Raw genomic sequence first — 22,351 nt, 5'->3', positions numbered from 1 at the left:
GTCCTGAGATGGGGTATTGAGGGGGATGTGGGCACAGAGGCTGACTCAGGTGTATCAGAAGCCCTTCTCGAGACCTTCAGAAGATCAGACTGAGGCCTCAGGTTCAGGCTCTGACCTTCCCTTCCCTTCCAGTGCCACCTCCTCAGTTCTCCATCCTTGCTGTTGTCCTCATTTCCGGCTTGGTTTCTTTGGAGGTGTGCTCATTGGACACAAGGTGGCTTCATGTGTGAGGGGGTAGAAGAAGTGCTCAGGTAGGGAAGGGAGTGGGGGATCTTGTCCACTAGGAGCTTTCATGTCCCAGGGAGAACTTGCCCTGCCTGGTTAATGGGAAATACCATCCACACACGGGTGTTGCCTAGAGGGCATTTGGTCCAGTCCCACTCACCTCCTTTCTTCATTTTTCCCAGTCCTGACCTGGGTCTTTACTCACAGTTCTGGAAACTTCCCTGTTCTGCAGGATTAAAAGATTCCATTAGGTCTTCTGACCTGGCTGCTCCCTGGTCTCACATGATGCTTCTTCCCATGGGAGGACAAGGGGGAAACTACACTCAGGTTGCAAGTAAGTGTGTTCAAGGGTTGGATCCCTGAGCCCCTGGGGACAATGAAGATGGAGCCCATGGGGGAGTCATTCTCATCAGTTCCTCCCGTGGTCTCATCTCTGACCAAGTTTTGTTGTGTTCTATTTTTGCACCCAACACTAATGATAAAGGACTGATCACAAAAATCTGCAAAGAGCTGATGAGACTCAACAACAACAAAGAAAATAATCCAGTCAAAAAATGGGCAGAAGAGCTAAAAAGAAACTTCTCTGAAGAGGAAATGCAAATGGCCAACAGGCATATGAAAAAATGTTCAAAATCACTTGCCATCAGGGAAATGCAAATCAAAACTACCATGAGATACCATCTTACACCAGTGAGAATGGCACATATTAAAAAAACTAGCAACAGCAAATGCTGGCGAGGGTGTGGAGAAAAAGGAACTCTTCTGCACTGTTGGTGGGAGTGCAAACTGGTCCAACCACTGTGGAGAGCTGTGTGGAGATTTCTGGACCTACTAAACATAGAGCTTCCATATGATCCAGCAATTCCACTCCTAGGTATTTACCCAAAGGACACAGAAACATCAATTCCAAAGAACACCTGCACCCCTATGTTTATAGCAGCACTGTTTACAATAGCTAAGCTTTGGAAACAACCCAAATGCCCAAAAATAGATGACTGGATCAAGAAGATGTGTTACATATATACCATGGAATATTACTCAGCATTCAAAAAAGATAAACACATGCAATTTGCAGCAACATGGATGGCGCTGGAAGGGATCATGCTCAGCGAAATAAGCCAAAAAGAAAAAGAAAAATACCGGATGGTCTCACTCATAGCAGGAATCTAGAAAACTTAAATAAGGGACCAGGAAAATGAATAACTATAAGAAAGTGAAAATCAAAATCAACAAAAAACTATGAACCAGAGACACTTTTAGGGGGGCGGGGGCGGGAGGGGAGGGATTGGGGTCAGAATGGGGGGGCTGCAATTGTATGGGGAATATAACAATAAAATTTATAAAAAAAAAAAAGTTTTGTTGTGTTCTCCCCCAGGCAGCCACAGTCCCAGTGCTCTGAATTGTATCTCAGTCCCTATAGGTGAGACCCTTGAGGCCTGCCGTGGGGGTGGGGGTTGAGGCAGAGAGGCTGGGACTAGGTGATGGGGATGCTTTCAGGAGGACATCTTGAGAATGCAGTGGACCATTATATTGTTAACACTCAGGTAATTCACCTGAATTTCTTCACAATTATTTTCTTTCACAGTGAGAGACAGCCTTGTGTTGGCCTGAGTGTTACAGGATTTCTTTTTGCCCACATTTTCTGGCTTTATGATCTCCTGGTTTAAACCTTCACACCTGTGAGAACGGCCCATATCCACAAGACCAGAAACAAGTGCTGGCAAGGATGTGGAAAAAGGGGGACAGTCGTGCATTGTTTTTGGATAAAGACTGAGCCAGCCCTTCTGGAAACAGTATTGAGGTTTCTTAAAAGAGTAAATGTGGTTCTGCCATTGGACCCAGCAATTCTATACTGAGGATCTCCTCACAGAGGATAAACACTCTCCTGTGAAGGGACCTGCACTCCCGTCACCACTGCAGCACTATTTACAGTAGCCAAGCTATGGACACCACCCGAATGCCCCAGACAGGTGACAAATGAAGAAGAAGCTGGGATTACAGGTATACATATATGTACATATACAGGTGACTCCAAAGGAGATGAATGTTGGGGACTGGGGAAGGGAACTGTCAGGGGTGAAGATGCCACCACATCCTAGCAGAGGCCAGGGTGGGGGGAGGGGTCCTGTCCAGCTCCTCACACCTCAAGCCAACCATGAGATATTTCTAAATATCCTCCTCTTCTTCAGGTCCAATGCTTTTTAAGTCCTGCTTAGAAGCTGCTTCTTCACAAAATCGAATTTAATGAGATGTTGTATTGATGCTCTTTACTCTGTGAGATTGAATTCATTTATTCTGGGGCTTGATGTTAATTGTCTTTACATCATCTTGTATTGTGCATCCTGACATTGTTGTTACACACACACACACACACACACACACACACACACACACACACTCCCATCTCCTTGGGAACCACATCCTCACTCAGCACTGGGGTTACTCTGACCCTCTGTCTCTGGTCCCCTCAGAGCCGCCCTCTCTGCAGTGTCTCTACTCAGCGGGGTCTGAGCAGCACCAGGAGTCCCTGCACCTCCTGCCTCTGACCTTGTGGGAAACCAGCCCCTCAGCCTGCATGACAGTGAGGAGGCGAAGGCAAAGTCCTGAGATCAGTGATGGATGGAGGAGACAATTTACTTTATTCTCTTCTTCCCTCCCCATTGTATTATTCAATTGAGGTAACACTGGTTTACACACTGTATGTGTTCAGAGGCACAGGGTTACACCTCTTCAGATGTTTGTTACCGCATCACACCCACCCTAAGGGCACCCACAGTCTTCACTACAGTCCATTGGGTTCTTTTCCTACTTTGTTTCCTGCTCTTACCCCCAGCCCATAGCTTCAATTCTGCAGTCATATATATAGACTATGTTTTGGTTTAGTCTGTCCCTGTTTTGTTTCTTTATATTCCAAATATGAATGAAATCATCCAGTATTTAACTTTCTCCTTCAAACTTATTTCACATAGCATAATTCCATCCACATCTACCCACGTTGTTGCAAATTCAATATTTCAACTTTTTCACAGCCGAATAGTATTCCATTGTATATATAGCTTGTGTTCTTTATCCCCTCATCTGCCATTGGGCATTTAGGTTGTCTCCATAGCTTGGTTATGGTAGACAGCGCTGCAGTGACCATAGGAGGTGCATATTCCTTGGAATTAGTGTTTTTGCCTTCTTTGGATAAATACCAAGGAATGGGATGCTTGACCATGGGACAGGTCTATTTTGAGGAACCTTAATATTTTTTTCCATAGGGGCAGGACCAATGTGCTATCCATAGAAAAGAGAGGTTCCAGGTTACCGCCCTGCCCAAGGAAATATAGAGCTGAGCAGGGATGAGAAGCTAAGGAAGAGGAAGAAGACGTGGAGTAAGATGAGGAAAGAAGACTGGAGGAGGCGCATGGAGAAGAGAGACATGTGAAGAAGAAGCCAGGCTTCCTCCTTAGACTTGGACTTGTTCCAGGGAGTTGGGGACATGGAAAGAGACACGTGAAAGAGACACATGAAAGAGACAAAGACGTGGGTGAGGGACCCATGGGGAGGCTGACAATGGCAGCTATTATCTTGATGTGGATTTTGATTTTGCTCTTATCCTTCCAGACTTTCCTGACCCCTCCTGCACCTTTCCCATGGGTCTCTACCAGTAGGTGCCTTAGATTTGTGGCAGGCCTTCAGGCCTCAGCTGGGCGTTTACCCATGAGGGGTGGGTGACTTTGGGTGCTTCACGTGGGAAATTTTCTAACTATATTCTTTCTCTTTTCTCTCTCTATTGCACACTGATTCTCTATTATATACTAACTGTATTAAAGTTCTTTTCTATTGAAGGTCTTATGCTTTAGAGTATGTTTTGTCTTTACAGCTGATGGGCAAACCCACGTAGACTGTACAGTTTTGAGGGCCCAGGGAACCCCTCATTCTGCCCACTAACAGGACCAGACATCATTCCCACCCACCATGTACCAGAGTTCTTTTTCCTCCACACCCTTCAATGGGTCATTCTCACAGATGTGAGGTGGTAACTCATTGTGGTTTTAATTGACATTTTCCTGACAGCACATGACAAACATTTATCCATGTACCTATTGGCCACATATGTGTCTTCTTTAGAAAAGTACCTATTTAGCTCCTCTGTCCCTGTTTTGAGTTGTTTTCTTTTTTTTTTTTTAAGATTTATCTATTTATTTATACAAGCATTGGGTACAGTCAGAAGCTCGGGAGGGTGAGAGAATTCACCAGAGCCAGAGTGGAGAGCAGAACAGGCAGAAGGACCGAAGTACACTGCTGAGGGGAGCAGTGGGCGGCAGGAGAGGTCTGCGTGCCATGTGGGACCCTCCTCCGGTGGCCGGGGAGCAGCCGGGGATTGAACCAGTGCTGCAGAGGCTGTGGGCAGCTTCGCAACCCAATGCTCAACCTCTGTGCCACCGGAGAGCCCTGTTTTGGGGTTCTTTGTAGATTTTGGATATTATCTCCTTGTTGGATTGATGATGTACAAATAGTTTCTCCAATTCAATATTCTCTTTTCATTTTAATGATAGTTTCCTTCACTATGTATAAGCTTTTTAGTCTGATGTGTTTCCACTGGTTTCTTCTGCTTTTGCTTCCTTGGAGCACAGAAGACACTATGGGCAGTGAAAATACTCTGCATGATATTCTCATGATGGACACAGGTCATTATACATTTGCCCAACACTCCAAGAATGGACAACACCAGAGTGAACCCAAAGGGAAACCATGACTTTGCAACTATGATGTCCGGATCCATCACTTGTAACCCACGTGTCAGTCTGGTCTTAACACGTGATTTGAACATGATGTGTGAAGAGTTTTATAAGTTGAGGAATGAAGTGTAATTTACTTTAGAAAGCATATTTCATGCTCAAACAAGGACATTTAAATAACACTCAAGGATATGCATTAAGTCATTCCACTCCACCCCCAACACCCCAGTCAGCCAGTATCTGCTCAAATCCAGTTAGCAATTTATCTTTTCTCTTTATATACATTATACATATACATATATATGTACCTATATACATATGCATATACATACATGTATACATATACATACATATATACCTACACACACACATATATATACATCTCCATGCTCCTGTCAGGGCAACAGTGTTTGTTTTCCCATCAGTAAAGGAGTTCAGGCCACAGAGTTGGGGGAAACATTTGCAAATCATGAATCTGATAAAGGACTTTATCTAGAAATAATGCCCAAAACTCAATGATCAGAAAGAAATAACCCAATTTTAATAAAGACAAAAATAGTGTAATAAATGAACAGCACTTCATCTGTAGAAATGTACAAAACTTCCATACAAACAGCAACTATAGTCATAGGAAAGTAAAAATATGAACAAATGTTCAATATCACAATTAAGAACAGTGACAACCAGGAGAGACTGAAAATGCAAACTCTGCACAATACCAGGTGCTGTCCAGGGTGTGAACAATAGGAGCCTCATCACATTCATCATTTTTTTTTATTTTTTATTTATATAAGAGCTGGGGTACAGGCCAGAGTCACAGAAGGGTGAGAGGGTTCACCAGAGACAGAGCAGGAAGCAGAACAGGCAGACGGACTGAAAGTGCAGCAGGGGAGAGACAGGAGAGGTCTGCCTCACCATGTGGGATTCTCCCTGACTGGCTGGTAATCGAACTGGTGCTGCAGTGGCTGCTGACAGCTTCACAGAGATGCGCTCAACCCGCTGCGCCACCGGGGAGGAGCCCTTATCACATTCATTTTAAAAGATGCTTTAGGGGCTGAGAGACACATCAGAGCCCTGGGCACTGTCACTGCCTGGTTGAGAACAAAATAGAACTTGGTCAGAGATGAGACCACAGGAGGGACTGATGAGGGTGACTCCCCCATGGAGTCCATCTACACTGTCCCCAGGGGCGCAGGGATCACACTGCTGATGCACACTTACCTGCAGCCTGAGTGTAGCTTCCTCCTTGCCCTTCTGTGGGAAGAAACATCATGTGAAACCAGGGAGCAGTCAGGTCAGAAGACCTAACGGAATCTTTTAATCCTGCAGAGCAGGGAAGATTCCAGAACTGTGAGTAAAGATCCAGGTCAGGACTGGGAGAAATGAAGAAAGCTGGTGAGGGGGGACTGGACCAAATGCCCTCTGGGCAACACCCATGTGTGTGGATGGTACTTCCCATTAACCAGTCAGGGCGGTTTTCCCTGGGACTTGAAAGCTCTCAGTGGACAAGATCCCCCACTCCCTTCCCTACCTGAGTGTTTCTTCCTCCACATCACAGCTGCAGTCACCGCAGCTCCAGTGAGCACAGCTCCAAGGAGAAACAGGCCAGCAATGATGGCCACGGTGGGGATGGAAAACTGAGAAGGGGGCACTGGAAGGGAAGGGAAGAGCATACCCTGAGCCCCAGACCTTATCCTGACCCTCTAAAGGACTCCAGAAGGACTCCTGATGGCCCTGAGACTAGCCTCAGTGCCCACATCCTCCTCCTTACCCCATATCAGGACCTGTGGCTCCAGCAGGCCTTCATGCTGCACGTGGCACGTGTACCTCTGCTCCTCTCCAGAAGGCACCACCACAGCCGCCCACTTCTGGAAGGTTCCGTCTCCCCCAGGCCTGGTCTCCACCAGCTCCATCTCCTGGGTCAGGTCCTCCCCATCTCGCTGCCAGGTCAGGGTGATGTCCACAGGGTAGAAGCCCAGGGCCCAGCACCTCAGGGTGACCTCATACTCAGAGCTGGGATGGTGGGTCATGCGTGTCTTTGGGGGATCTGAGGTGGTAAACAGAAAATTCACTTTGTTTCCTTCATGGACACTGAAGAATCCTCATGAGACCATCCTCACAATGGACAAGACAACTGGTGTGGCAGGAAGAAGCATAAAATGTAAAAAATAGGCCAGTCTGGGGGCATTTGTGAGATTCTCCTATTCCTTAGAAAGTTCTAGAATGAGGAAGGAAACCCAGGTTAGGATGAAGCAGAGGGAGTGGAACACAGACGTTTTATTCCTGACCTGGGTGGAAGGTGAATGACACAGAAAAGCAGGAATCACATAACTGGAAATGTTCTCAGACCAGAAACAAGACTGAGAGAGAAACTCGTGGTTCTCAAACAGGCCCCTGGTCAAAAGGACCCGGTGACGTGTGGTGTCAGGGACTGTCTGTCTTTCTCAGGAGAGACGGGATCCCTTCACTGTCCTTCAGGAGAAGCCGGAGTCTCTGGGAGTCTCTCCAGTGCAGAACATGAAACCCAGGGGAGTCCCCCTCTCGGGACTAGAGAGAGGACTCATTTCCCGCAGTGACTCCAGGCAGGGGGGGACCGGGAGGCCTCCAGGCCCCTCTTACCCGTGCGCTGCAGAGTCTCCTTCCCGTACTCCAGGAATCTGCGCAGCCACCACAAGTACCAGTCCTCCAAATTGTTCCTGAATTTCTCTGCCTCACCCTGCGCCTCCCACTGGCGCTGGGTGATCTGAGCGGCTGTGTCCAGGGCGGTCCAGGAGTGCAGGTCCTCGTTCAGGGCCAGGTAATCCGCGCCGTTGTAGGCAAACTGACTGTACGCGCGGAGGAGGCGCCCGTCGGGCCCCACGTCGCAGCCAGACATCCACTGGAAGGTATGAGACCCTGTCCCTGCCCCGTGTCACCCCGTGGTCACCCCGCCCGCACCCCCTCCCGCCGGGAATAAACTAAACAGAATGAAATGGGGTGAAAGTCCCGCGGGCTGTTCCCGGGCAGGTTGCAGAGAAGCCTGGAGGGGGAGACCCTGAGCGACCCCCCGTCCGTGGGGATGGGGGTGCTGACCCGGCCCGGACCCGCGCCAGCTCACCGGTCTCGCTCTGGTTGTAGAGGCCGCGCAAGGCGTCCAGGTGCGCTCGCGACCACAGTGCACTGTGCCTTGCGATCTGCGACCTCCAGTCCCACACCTCCTGCCCCAGCTGCCCCGCCCAGGGCGCCTGCGGCTCCACTCTCTGGCTCGGGGAGTCGCTGTCGAACCGCCCGAACTGCGTGTCGTCCACGTAGCCCACGATGATGCACCGGGACTCCCCGAGGCCGGGCCGGGACATCGCGGTGGAGAAAAACCTCACGGAGTGGGGGCCTGGGGGCGGGAGGGGAGACCCGGGCTATTCTTCTCCCCTTCGGGGGCTCGAGTCCCGGGGGGCGCCCACGAGACAGAAAGTGGGTGAAAGACGAGTAGAGTGAAAAGAGGCTGCGGGACGAAAATGGCCGGGACTCGGGGGGCCAGAGGAGGCTGGGGTCTCGGGGGACGGAAAGGGGCCAGGACGGGGCGGGGTCGAGGTGGGGGGACAACTAGGGCGGCGGCGAGGTCGCGCCTTTCCCACGCCCGCCCGCGCCCTCGCTCCCGCCTCTGGGAGCGCCCTGTCCCCTCCCGACCCGCACTCACCCGCCCGGGTCTCCCTCGGGGCCGCGGCCACCGCGAGCAGGAGCAGGAGGGCTGCGCCCCCCATCCCCCAGGACGCGCCTCCACCCGGGCTGGGGAGACGGAGTCCCGGCGGGCGGGTGAGGCCTGTGGAACTGGAGCCGCGGGGCTGCTGATTGGCTGCTCTGGAGACCTGCAGGCAATGGGGAGTGAGCCCTGGGGTGACTCACCAGTATCCAGGCAGGAGGACCCGCCCAGGCTGTGAGCCCAGAAGCGGAACCGAGGGGAGAGGGCGAATCCCCAGCAGTCACCTTCCAGCCCTGCACCCCGCGCTGGGGACTGAGACCCAGACAGCCACACCCCGAGACCTGGGACTTTGCAGCCCCCTCCTCTCCTGCTCTGAGACCTTTGCCACACCGTGTCCCTGAGTCCAGGCCCAGGGACTGGGTCCGCAAGCCTCAAACATTTTTTTTTTTTTTTATAAATTTTATTGTTATATTCCCCATACAATTGCAGCCCCCCATTCTGACCCCAATCCCTCCCCTCCCGCCCCCGCCCCCCAACCTCAAACATTTTTCTTTCAGAAACTCTGTTCAGTCTCACAAATTATTACGGATCCCATGTATAATATTGTTATGTGGGCTACAGCTTTAAATATTTACTTTACTAGAATAAAACCTTTTTAAAAGATGTTATTGCTTCTTTACTTTAGAATATAAATAACATGGGGCCTTCCTGGTGGCGCAAGGGGTTAAGCATCAGCACTATGAAGTGACCTGTAGCTGCAGCAGCACCAGTTCAATCCGGCCAGGGAGCAGCCCACTTGGCACAGCAGACCTCTCCTGCCTTACCTGCTGCTCCCCTCAGCGGTGTATTTCTGTAGATCTGCCTGTTCTGCTCTCCACTCTCTTTGGTGAATCCTCTCACCCACCACACCTCAGGCCTACACCCCAGTTCTTGTATGCATAAATAAATAAATCTTTTTTTAAAAAAGAATATTAATAGCCTATGGTATGCTGATGATGGAGTTTTTGGAGTCAGTGGGTTTGGAGTGTGGAGTCCTTGGGTTCACTCTGGGAAAGGTTTCACCAGGGTTCCTGTTTCAGCGACACACGAAGAATTCCCCAGGCGAGTTACTCCACAAGACAGAGACATTAGTTATATTTAAAAAACAGATTTACTAGACAAGGAACGGAAGAGTAAAAGACACTTGCATAGACACAAACGGGCAGGAAGAGCTGCCCCCCCCCAACCCAGAGGGACAGATTTGCTGAGAGAGGCCTGCATGGCTACAGGTGGATGGCCTTGAGGAGAGCTGCTTCCACTGAGGGAGGTCGGTGAAGAGAAGTGCAGGCATGATGCAAGTCATGGCCAGGCAGGAGGCTGCTGCCCTGCAGAGAAGAGAATTGGTGAAAAGATGCACCTGCATAGTCACAGGTGGGCAGAGGGATTGCTGCCCCCAGCCTGTGCAGAGACTGCACTGACATAGTCTTCTTTTTGGAAGGGGTCACTCCTTGTGAGCCTTCTGGTTAGTTGTTGATGTTGGATAACTATGCAGAATCTGAAAGGGACAGGAGAGTCTACAATGAACACAATCTCCATATCTTTACCCTTGGGCCTGTGCTCTAGACAGCAGTCTGATACCTGCTTGGATTTTCTGCTTTGTAATCTAGGCTTTGGAGCCTAAGGATCTTGGTTTCTAGATCTGTGTCAATGGCTGTGTTAATCCCTTCTACCTCCTGCTCCTTGTGTAGGCAAGATTTCTGGTCTTGGGGCATCTCCTTTCCAGTCTTTTTCTATTGCTCTCCTCCATCTTTCACTAACTTGACAACTTCCAGTACTACTTTTACTTTTGGGATTTGTGGTGAAAAATAAAGTGAAAATTTCTTTTTAATAATTTGATTCTAGTGTAAAGAATACTGAAGATCTTTATAACTTAGTGGAATAATATATTACTTTAAAAAAATCACACATTAGCACAAGACCCAACCAATATGCAAGAGAGTGATGAGAACATATATTATTGAGCAAATGAATATAATAAAGATTCCAGCAGAATTTCCAGTCTTGGTGCAATTGTAACAGGGTGCTGCCCAGGGAAAGGGGAAGTTTCAGGTTCTCTTGCCCCACTCAATGGAGGGTGGAGCTAAAGAGAAGAGAAGAAGCTGCAGAGGAGACTGAGGAAGGAAGGAAGCAGGATGGAGCCATAAGGAGACCTGGAGGAGGCACATGGAACAGAGAGACACGTGAAGAAACTGCACTTACCTTTTGGTGCTGAAACTGATGTGGGTGAGAGACCCGTGGGGAGGTGACAATGGCAGCTTTTATCTTGATTTTGAATTTGCTCTTTTCCTCCCAATCTTGCCCAGTTATTTCTGATCCTTTTCTGTGGGTCCCCACTAAAAGATGCTTTAGATTTGTGGCAGGCTTTTGGGCCTTGCTCTGGCCCGAAAGACCATTCGGGTGGTCTTTTACCCACAAGGGGATGGGTAACAAGGGTGCTTGATTTAGAAACTATATTCTTTGTCTTTTCTGTATTGTTTGCTAATTGTATTCAAGTTCCTTCCCATTACAGTCTTACATGTTTTGTGTGGATGCAGTGGATGGCAGAGCCTATTTAGAGCAGGCAGGTTTGCGGGGTCTGGGGTGCTCCTCTCCTTGTCCTGTAACACAATGAACACTCCCATGCAGGCATAATTAACAAGTTTGCTTACTCACAGCTCTTTCCCTTTTAAGATGCATGGCCAGGGCCTCAGCACTCTTATCTACAAGGCTGGGCAGTCAACCCGCTGGCCTCTCTCTTAAAGGGCATCCCCAAATGCCTGCATCTTCACCCACTTGCCGGGCCTCCCTTGTTGGAGGACTTTGCAGCAAATGGTTGTGCCTGCTGAAAATTATGCTATTGATGGAGGACAGGAATGAAAAAAATAAATAAATAAACTGAAAAAGGAAGCACCACATGACCAGAAACGTGGCTCTCACAAGAAGATGGGGATAGAAGAGATTAGCATAACCATCAACACAGTTATGGAAACTAGGATCCTTAGGCACAGACTTCACCTTGTGAAAACTAAGATCTTCAGGCACCAATGCCTGGATCACATAACATCCAAGCAGGTATCAGAGCACACATCCACCCGTAAAGATGTGGAGATTGAGCCCATGGTGGAATCTGCTGTCCCTTTCAGATTCTACTTAGTTATCCAAAATCAGCCACTAACCCTAAATCTCACAAGGAGCGGCCCCTCCCAAACAGCAGAGGACTATATCAGTGCAGTCTCTGCACAGGCTCAGGGCAGCAAGCCCACTGCCCACCTGTGTCTATGCAGATGCCTCTTTTTACCAACCCTCTCCCTCCGCAGGACAGCAGCTTCCTGCCTGCCTGCCTGCCCGTGACCTGCACCATGCCTGGACTTCTCTGCACTGACCTCCTTCAGCGAAGGCCGCTCTCCTCAAGACTGCCCGCCTGCAACCACGCAGGCCTCTCTCAGCAAACCTGTCCCTTTCGGGGCAGCTATTCCTGCCCGCTTGTGTCTATGCAAGTGTCTTTTACTCTTCTGTCCCTTTCCCTAATAAACCTGTCCTTTAAATATAACTAGTGTCTTTGTCTCGTGGAGAAACTCGCTGGGGACCTCACCACGTGTCGCTGAAAGGGGAGCTCTGGTGAAACCTTTCCCAGAGTGACCCCAAAGACCCCTTACTCCAAACCCACAGACTTCACAAAAACCACGTCACTATCAATGTAACAGATATGGACACAGTTGTGTATAAAAGGAACCCTTGGTCTTTAAACTGGTGCTCTGACTTATGGGGCTACCCAGGTCTGGGACCTCATGCATGAATAATAAAGCTTCTGACCTCACCATTATGAAGTACCCCTTGTTCTTCCTCTGCCTGGGTAAAAGGCCAGAATTTATTTCTACAACAAGAGGACTATGGAAATGTAACAGAATAAGAAATATTCAATGATAATATTTCAGGTTTCACTTTGCAATTAACCTTGGAGAAAATACCAAGGTTAAAACTGTATAGTTTTAATGTAGTATCAAAGTGGGATATTACAAATTGTCTGAAAACACTACTTCAACATATTTGTGTAAGGCAGTGTCTGCATAGTTATAGTAAGGCAGTGTGTATTTTTTCATAGACTTCAACCAGAACAACAGACTAAACGGAGACGAAAATATGAAGAAAATCCAAAGGTCTTCTAATGAGACAGACAAGAAAGACAATTGCAAAAATGTAAAAGATCCACTCTTTTCATTGGCCTGATTATTTTCAGAAATGTTATTTTTGTTAAGAATACTTTCTCAGGCCTCCCTGGTGGTGCAGCGGTTGAGCGCTGGGTTGCGAAGCTGCCTGCAGCCTCTGCAGCGCTGGTTCAATCCCTGGCTGACTGGTGAGTGTCCCACATGGCATGTAGACCTCTCCTGACGCCCGCTGCTCCCCTCAGCAGTGTACTTCGGTCCTTCTGCCTGTTCTGTTCCCTGCTCCAGCTCTGGTGAATTCTCTCACCCTCACGCGCTTCTGACTGGATCCAGTGCTTGTATAAATAAATAAATATATATACATATTTTTTTAGAAGAACACTTTCTCATTTAAAGAAAGTTTGCTGAATAAATGGTGCTGGGAAAACTGGGTCACTATATGCAAAAGAATGAAGCTTGACCACTACCTCACACCATGCACAAAAACCAATTCAAAATGGATTAAAGAACTAGACATAAAACCTGAAACCATAAAATATATAGAAGGAAATATACACAAAACATTACATGACATGTACCTCAAAGACATCTTTACAGACACATCACCCAAAGCAGTGATAGTGAAGGCAAAGATCAACAGGTGGGACTACATCAAATTAAAGAGCTTCTGCACAGCAAAAGAGACAATAACAAAAACAAAGAGAAACCCCACCAACTGGGAGAACATTTTTGCACCCAACACTAATGATAAAGGACTGATCACAAAAATCTACAAAGAGCTGATGAGACTCAACAAAAATCAAAGAAAATAATCCAGTCAAAAAAATGGGCAGAAGAGCTAAAAAGAAACTTCTCCAAAGAGGAAATGCAAATGGCCAACAGGGCATATCAAAAAATGTTCAACAACACTTGTTATCAGGGAAATGCAAATCAAAACTACCATGAGATACCATCTTACACCAGTCAGAATTGCACATATTAAAAAAACTAGCAACAACAAATGTTGGCAAGGTTGTGGAGAAAAAGGAACTCTCCTGCATGGCTGGTGGGAGTGCAAAATGGTCCAACCACTATGGAGAGCTGTGTGGAGATTTCTTGACCTACTAAACACAGAGCTTCCATATGATCCAGCAATTCCACTCCTAGGTATTTACCCAAAGGACACAGAAACATTAATTCAAAAGGGCACCTGCACCCCTATGTTTATTGCAGCACTATTTACAATAGCTAAGCTTTGGAAACAGCCCAAATGCCCAAAATAGATGACTGGATCAAAAAGATGTGGAATATATACACAATGGAATATTACTCAGCAATCAAAAAGATAAACTCATGCAATTTGTAGCAACATGGATGGAGCTGGAAGGGATCATGCTCAGTGAAATAAGCCAGAAAGAAAAACAAAAATACCGTATGGTCTCACTCATAGCAGGAATTTAGAAAACCTAAATAAGAGGCCAGGATAAAGACTAATTGCAATAAAGTAAAAAATCAAAATCAACAAGCAGCTATAGACCAGAGACACACTACAGAGGGATTACGGTCAGAAAAAGGGCTGGGAATTGTATGGGGAATATAACCAAAATGAAAATGCATACATTATGTAAAAATGAAAAATGATGTAAGAAGTATATAAAATAAAGTAATTTATTAAAAAAAAGAATACTTTCTGTCAACATGCATTGGGTTATTCATATTATTCTAAATGAAATAGTTACATGATTAAACACAGCTTTATTCCCAGTGTGGTAAATATGGGGAGCGATATCTCATACACAAAAGTATACTTGGTGTCCTCACTTATTTACTGGAAGGAAAATGACTGAGAATCACAGACCCAGTGCTTGGGTCACGGAGACAGGGTAAGGAAGCTTTGGGTGAGGAGAGGAGGGGGCAGAGCAAAGCCACAGGTCACCTAGTCTGGTTCTCATGGTTCCAGGTCCCAGGGCTGTGTCCAGGGCAGGGAGGTTACTGTTGGGGATACCCCACTGCCTCCCTTTGCTTCACTTCTGTCTCCACCACCTGTGCTGGGCCCTGGACACTTGTGAATGCTCATCCCCGTTCTCAGTCCCCAGTGCCTAGATGGTTCCCAGGGAAGCCAATCAGCATGGCCCCCAGGTAAGTTTCCACCCACCAGCCTAGAGTCAGGAGCTCCCCTGACCTCAGTAGTGCTGGTTATGGGGCCCCCAACCCTCCTCCTGCTGCTTCTCTCCAGGGCTGTGGCCCAAACCTGGGCTGGTGAGAGCAGGGAGGAGGGAAAAGTCTTCTCTGTTAGAGGCTGTTGCCTTAGGCTCCTCTGTCCTCCCAGGGTTCCTCTCAATCCTAGTCCCTTTCTGTCCCCCCCACCCTAGCTTCCTCTTCTGTCCCCCTGAGTCCCACTCCTTCTCCACCTGATGCCCCTTTTCAAGCTCTCAAGCCTCCTCCCTTCCTGAACACTTTCTCCCCTCATGCCCCATCTCCCTGGGACTCAGGACCAGTGCAGGGAGGAGGTTCAGCCTGACTTTCACCGTCCTGCCCCCAGGCTCCCACTCTTTAAGGCTTTTAGAAATCAAGACCTCCCAGCCCAGCCTCAAGGAGCCCCGGTACGTCGCAGTGGGCTACATGGACCACGCACAGTTCAGGCGGCTTGACAGAGACTCTCCAGGTCACAGTGTGGAGATGCTGGAGCCCAGGGTGGAGCAGGTGGGGCAGGAGGACCTGGACAAGGAGACAGAACCAAAGACAATAGGCACAGAGGTTCAAGCTGCCCTAATGGCTCCTGGAGGACCTGCATGGCTGCTTCAACCAGAGCTAGGACAGTGAACAATGCTTGCCCAGGGCCAGGTCACAGCTCCCATTCGCCAGAGACCTTTGCCCCTAGTCAGGGTCACAGTGATTCCCAGAGGCTATGGCACCCGCCATAGTGGAGGAGGGAGTTTGGGTAAAGCACGAAATGAACAACCCGGAGGGCAGGTACTTGGAGTGGATCCCAAGTCTCCTGGAGATGGGGAAGGAGGCGCTGCAGCTCAGAGGTAAAAGGGGCTACAGGGCCTTTGATCTCCCTGAGGCTCACACCCCACAGGGAAAACTGAATGGTCAGAAATGCGCCCCCTTCTGGTCAGAGAGAGAACTGTCTCTCAAGTTTTCAAGCTCTGAATAGAGACTGGCCCAGAGGGTCCTATTGTTTCTGAAGGACAGTTAAGGAATCCAGTTTCTCCTGAGAAAGAGGGGAGACCACCCCTGAAATCACCCTGCACAGGACCCTTTTCACCGGCAGCCATCGTAGGAACAATGAGTTTCTCTCTCAAGATCTTGTTTTTTGGTCAGAGAGCATTTTTGGAGATCTCACTCCTGCCTGTCTGTGTCATCACCCTCCACCTAAGTCAGCAACAAAATGTTTAGAGACCTGCATCCCACGCTGGGCTCTCACCTGCTATCCCAGACTCCCAGACCAGGCTGGTTTCTGGGGTTTGTGCTTCCTCCCTCCAAGCATGTTTTCCTGTCCATTCTGAGGATGGTCATGAGGCTGCTTCAGTGACCATAGAGGAAATAGCAACCATAAAATGTCCTATTCTTCCCGCTCAGGCCCCCAAAGGGCACGTGTGACCCAGCACCCCATCTCTGAGCATGACATCACCCTGAGGTTTTGGGTCCTGGGCTTCTACCCTGACCTGGCCCCGTACACGGAGCTGGTGGAGACCAGGCTTGGGGGATGGAAACTTCCAGAAGCGGGCGGCTGTGGTGGTGCCTTCTGGAGAGGAGCAGAGATACATGTGTATCTTCAGCATGAGGGGCTGCTGGAGCCCCTTATCTTGAGATAGGGTAACTAGGGGGACTTAGGCACAGAGCCTCTTCTCAGGAGAATCAGGAGTCCTCTGAGAACTTCTAAGGGTCAGACTAAGGACTGGGGTCTCCCCTTCCCTTCCCTTCCAGTGCCCCCTCCTCAGCCCTCCATCCCCACTGCGGGCATCACTGCTGGCCTGGTTCTCCTTGGAGCTGTGCTCACTGGAGCTGAGGTGGCTGCAGCTGTGATGTGGAGGAAGAAACGCTCAAGTAGGGAAGGGAGTGGGGGATCTTGTCCACTGGGGGCTTTCATGTCCCAGGGAGAACTTGCCCTGCCTGGTTAATGGGAAGTACCATCCACACACATGGGTGTTGCCCAGAGGGCATTTGGTTCAGTCCCCCCTCACCTCCTTTCTTCATTTTTCCCAGTCCTGACCTGGGTCTTTAGTCACAGTATTCCAGGGTTAGAAGATTCCTTAAAGACTGCGTGGGCTGACTCCTCCCTTGTCTCACATGATGATTCTTCCCACAGGAAGACAAGGAGGAAGCTACACTCAGGTTGCAGGTAAGTGTGGTTGCAGGTAAGTGTGCAGGTAACTGGGAATAGTTTTGATGAAGCCATTCAGTTTCCATTCATGATGGTGATTTTCATGTCTTCAAATCTTAAGGCCACTTATTAATGGCTGAGCTCACCATACAGACATTCACCTCTTTGACTTCAACTGTGGACAATAATTTACATTGTGGGGTAGAATTGGAGGGGCATTCTTCCTTTGAGGAAAGAGACCACAGTTATGTGAAGAAGGTGACGAAGGAAAGCACAGCAGCCAGCAGGAAATGGTTGTAAAAATGAGAAATTAGGGCATCGCTGGTGGTGCAGGTAGTTGAGTGCAGTGCTGTGAAGCTGTCCGCAGCCTCTGCAGTGGCACGGCAGACCTCTCCTGTCTTGCCCGCTGCTCCCCTCAGCAGTGGATTTCAGTCAGTCTGCCTGTTCTGTTCCCAGCTGTCCCTGGTGAATCCTCTCACCCTCCCGCACATCTGGCCTGCACCCCAGTTCTTGTATAAATAAATCTTTAAGAGAGAGAGAGAGAGAGAGAGAGAGAGAGAGATTACTCAGCGCTGACTTTACAAAGACTGAGCACATTATTTTTTTTTGGTATGTCATGGTGCGTTCTGTCCTTGTTGTCTTCCATGGATTTTATGGTTTCTGGTCTTAAGTCCCAGCCTGTTATCCATTTTGAGTTGATTTTTGTGTGATGTGGGAGACAGTGGTCTAGTTTCATTCTTTTGCACGTGGCTGTCCAGTGTCCCCAGCACTGTTTATCGAAGAGCCTTTCCTTGTGACCCCCTCATCTTAACCTTGTCTACATAAACTTCACTGGATGGCACGTTGGAGAAAGGGGTTTACTTCTTCCCATCCATAGTTGTATTTTAAAACTATAATTCATTTTACGTTCTCCATTGTCTTTCAGCAACCTTAGGTATTTACCTGGAACTATTTCAAAAGCACTTGAAACAATTGAAAGATTAGAGGCATATGTCCATTACAGAGGAAAGTAAGTGATGAACCCATCTGGATCAGGACCATTAATGTCTGACAAGACAGAACAGGGAACAGTGTGGGCTGACAGAGCAGCAGGAACAGGCCCTGAAGGGCTGGGAGAGGCAGTGAGGGGGTGAGTGTCCCTCCTGCAGGGTGTCCAGGATCCCCCAGTGTTGTCCAGGGACACCTGCCCTGTGCTCTGTACCCCTCTCTTTTCCCTCTCCACTTGGAACAAAAGGAAGCACTAATGGGGAGACGTGTGTCCTCCTGGGGCAGTTTTGAGTCCAAGTCACTTCCTGCTCCCCTCCCATGAGGTGGGTGGATTTAGGGGCTGCACTGTGCTGAGAGCTGGGGTGGGGGTGGGGTACATCCTGGAGCTGCAGCCCCGCCCCCCAGGAAGTCTGGCTGGTCATCTACCCTGGGGAGAGGGGGCTTGGTAGTGCCAGAAAGGCACAGAGCTGATTCTCTATGATCTGAGCAAACGTGTAAAGAAAAGCCCTGGAGCCCTCGGTGGCTTTCTCAGGCTTTTGTTGACCTTTTACATGTAGTGCAGCAACCAGGTACATGGCAGACAGGGGTTCTGGGGTGCCAGGAGCTGGCACTCTTTACTGGGCTCTCTGGCAGTTCTCCCTCTCCTGTGTTCTTTGCTTCTCTGGGCCAATATAAACACTGCAGCCCTGGCCCACAGAAGTAAACAATACAACTGAATATAACAATGTAACAAAATGCAGGTGTTCCATCAGGCATGTGATGCTAATGGGGAGGGCAGTAAAGCCTGACAATCAGTTACCTTGCAGGGTGGGTAACTTTCAGTGTTTTGTTGGGAAACTGTTATCCCATTGTAACAGGGTGGTCTCCAGGAAAGGGGGGGCATCCAGGTTCCCTGCCCCTCCCAAAAGGAGGGTGGAGCTGAGCTGGGAGAGAAGAAGCTGCAGAGGAGACAGAGGAAGGAGGATGGAGCCAGAAGGAGACCAGAGGAGGCACATGGAGCCGAGAGACACGTGAAGAAACTGCGCTTGCCTTATGGTCGTGGACTGGGTGATATGATGTGGGTGAGAGACCCATGGGGAGGTGACAATGGCAGCTTATCCCTTGATTTTCATTTTGCTCTTTTCCTCCCATACTTGTCTGGTGGTTTCTGATCCTTTTCTGTGGGTCCCCGCCAGAAGGTGCTTTAGACTTGGGGCAGGCTTTGGCGCCTTGCTCTGGGCCAATCCCGTGTGAATGGACTTTTACCCATGAGGGGACGGGTAACTTTGGGTGCTTGATTTAGAAACTATATTCTTTGTCTTTTCTGTATTGTTCCCTAATTGTATTAAATTTACTTTTCATTAAAGTCTCATGTTTTGTGTTGATGGGCGGATGGCAGAACCTATTTAGAGCAGGCAGGTTTGCGGGGTTGGTGTGCCCCGCTCCCTGCCCTATAACACCATCTTCCCTTCTCCTCTGGCGCTCCTCTGGTGTGGTCTTTGATACTCACAGTGTGCTCTGCCTTTATGTGGCAGATGGCAGAAGCCATTTGGAGCATACAGATTTGGGTGTCCAGGGTCCCCTCATTGAGGGTGTGTAGGGTGAGGTAAAAAAATGTCAGGCTTTTCTACCCTCCCGCCATCAGGATAGATGATGGATCCTTGTGATCCTGAATGCATGCCTGATGGCGGGCACCTGGAGTAGGGTGTGGGCATAGGTAGATGGGATTCACCTGGGCTGAGACTGTGCTTTTAAGGGCGGCGTCATGGAGACGCCAGCAGAAGCCAAACAAAAGCCGAGGAGAAGCCGAGAACGAACAGAAGCCGAGAGAGAAGCAGAGAAGGCCAGTGAGCCCAGATAGAGTGAAGACTTGCTGGGGGCTGGGAGGCCTGCCAGCCTCCCGGCCCCCCAGCACCCCTGCATGCTGTGTACCTGGAACCCCAATAAAAAACCTGCAAAAACCACTGAGGACTCTGACTCCTCCTTCACCCGTTCTGCATGGGATCAGAAAACCTGCCCCATGTCTGTTACTGCCCTTACAGTGTGTTTTCTCTGATCATGACTCATTTCCCTTCTCTATTGCTCTGCCTCCCCACTGGATCCTCACCCAGAGGCAGGAATCCCCCAGGAGGAGGACTAAGCCCTCAGTGGGGATCTGACCAGGTTCCTGCTGTTTGAGGCAGGACCTTGTCTTTGGCCCTGGCAGGTCAGGGCTGGGAAGGGACTGACCTTCAGGTGAACTAATGAAGCAGACAGAGCAGAATAGAACAGGGGCCTGTGGGGGGGGGACCCCAACTCCTTGGAGACAATATTGAGTGTCCTGATGCTTCTCCATGACACATGCTCACACTGAGGGGGACAGGTCCACAAGCAGGCACTGGCCTATCCTTCATGGGGGGCCTGTGCCTGGGCCTCTGACCTGGGAAGTCACTGGATGATGAGGAGGAGGGTAGAGCAGTTTGCACCCGGGACCAGGTGCTGGGAATGGAGGGGTCCAGTGTTTTGAGCAGAGTGGGTCTGGGCTGTGGTTTCCACGGGGTGGGAAGGGAAGGGAGGATGTTTTTTTCCAATAAACCTCTTGGTCTCTAGCAGCACAGAGGCTCAGCAGCCCTGAGAGGAGCCAGGTGTGTCCTTGGTCTCAGGGCCTAAGGAGTCACCAGGAAGGGCCCTGCTCCTGCTGGTGGGGATCCTTCTCCCCCCTGAGCCCAGAGCTCCTGGCTGCCCTGCTCCTCTGTGTGGGCCTGGCTGCCTCTTGCCCTATCTCTCCCCAGCCCTGAGGAGATGGCGCCTGCTCCTGTCCCAGCTCTGTGCTCTGCCTCGTCCCCTCCCTGCTGCTCCTCCTCCAGCTGCTCCCCGGGGTCCGAAGGTGAGTGTGATGACCGAAGGGCATGATGGCTCAGAGTAGGATCTCTATGAACCCATGCAGAAGTGTGAAGGAGTCCTCGAGCCCTCAGTGGCTTTTTCAGGCTTTTATTGGGATTTTCAGGCTCTTATTGGGCACACCCCTGCCTGCCATGTGCCTGGGGGCCAGGAGGCTGGCAGGCCTCCTAGCCCCCGGTGAATCTTCACTTTTTTTTTTTGCTCCCCACAGCAGTGTATTTCAGTCAATCTGCCACTCTGTCACTGGTGGATCCTCTCACACCTTCCCCCTTCCCGCATCGCAGGCCTTTACCCCAGCTCTTGTATGCGTAAATAAATAAATCTTTAAAAAAAAAAAAAAAGAAAAAATCTTCACTCTTTCTGGGCGCTCCAGCGTTCTCTCATGGTCTTGTTCTCTCACTTCTGGTCGTTTTCCATTCTGCGACACCGCCCTTACAAGCCCCATCTCAGCCCAGGTGCACCCACCTGCGCATGCCCGCACCCTTCTCAGGTGCCCGCCATCAGACATGCATTCAGGATCACAGGGATCCATCATCAATCCTAATGGCGGAAGAGCAGAAAAGCCTGACAATCATTTTCTCTACAATGTCCCTCCCTGTTCTGTTGAAGTGGAAACTGTCCAAAGCAATGTTGAAACTGATGGTGAAGGGGAAAGCAATGAAACAACTGATGCAGTAAAAGGGCCCATCACACCCGCCTGGCACAATTAGCACGTTTACCATCTTAGCATTTGCAAGTTCCCCTCTGAGCAATTTATGACTGGTCTCTATCTTTTTTTTTTTTAAAGATTTTTATTTTATTTATACAAGAACTGGGGTACAGGCCAGATGTGCAGGAGGGTGAGAGGATTCACCAGAGACAGAGCGCGGAACAGAACAGGCAGACTGACGAAATACACTGCTGAGGGGAGCAGGGGGCGAGACAGGAGAGGTCTGCTCGCCAGGTGGGTTGCTGGGAGGCCGGTGGGGATCAAACTGGCACTGCAGAGGCTGTGGACAGCTTCACAGTGCTGTGCTCAACCGCCTGCGCCAACAGGGAGTCCCTGGTCTCTATCTTAACAGGGCCTCATTCCAAAAGAAAGGAGTCAAGTGGCTGGCTCCTTTCCCCTCCCATAGCACAGATCCTTGTCTAACCACCCCTCCCCAGCCTTTGTCTAAACAGCCCTGTACTCTACCAAATGGCCTGCGCACTACAAAAAAAAAAGGAAATCTGTCAAATTTATCAGTGTAACAAATGCTGAAATTTCTGAGTATAAATGGAAATCTTTGTGTATGTTAGTTGCCCAGATCTTAGAGGGGAGACTCTCCTGTCTGGTGCCCACTAGTGTGATAATAATGAAACCTGTACCCACTTGTCCTTGGAGTGCCCTTTGGTCCTTTCTAGCCTGGCA

The 22,351-nt window shown here is 49.4% G+C and overlaps 1 protein-coding gene and 1 pseudogene across 2 annotated transcripts in view; both read right to left on the bottom strand.

Annotated features, from left to right (window-relative positions):
* The window catches only part of LOC311188332 (class I histocompatibility antigen, Gogo-OKO alpha chain-like), a 700,214-nt pseudogene that overhangs the window by 417,003 nt on the left and 260,860 nt on the right, over positions 1-22,351 (bottom strand). The gene's annotated exons all lie outside the window — the stretch shown is intronic.
* Positions 6,254-8,284, bottom strand: LOC311167671 (class I histocompatibility antigen, Gogo-OKO alpha chain-like; the record flags this gene model as incomplete). Its single annotated transcript, XM_084228731.1, has 5 exons — positions 6,254-6,297; positions 6,481-6,600; positions 6,721-6,996; positions 7,569-7,850; positions 8,242-8,284. 5 exons carry the CDS (start codon positions 8,282-8,284, stop codon positions 6,254-6,256), a joined length of 765 nt encoding a protein of 254 aa, XP_084084857.1.

This window comes from Talpa europaea (genome assembly GCF_964194135.1).
Source record: "Talpa europaea genome assembly, chromosome: 2".
Taxonomy (NCBI): Eukaryota; Metazoa; Chordata; class Mammalia; order Eulipotyphla; family Talpidae; genus Talpa; species Talpa europaea.
This window is presented reverse-complemented; position numbering and strand designations above follow the sequence as displayed.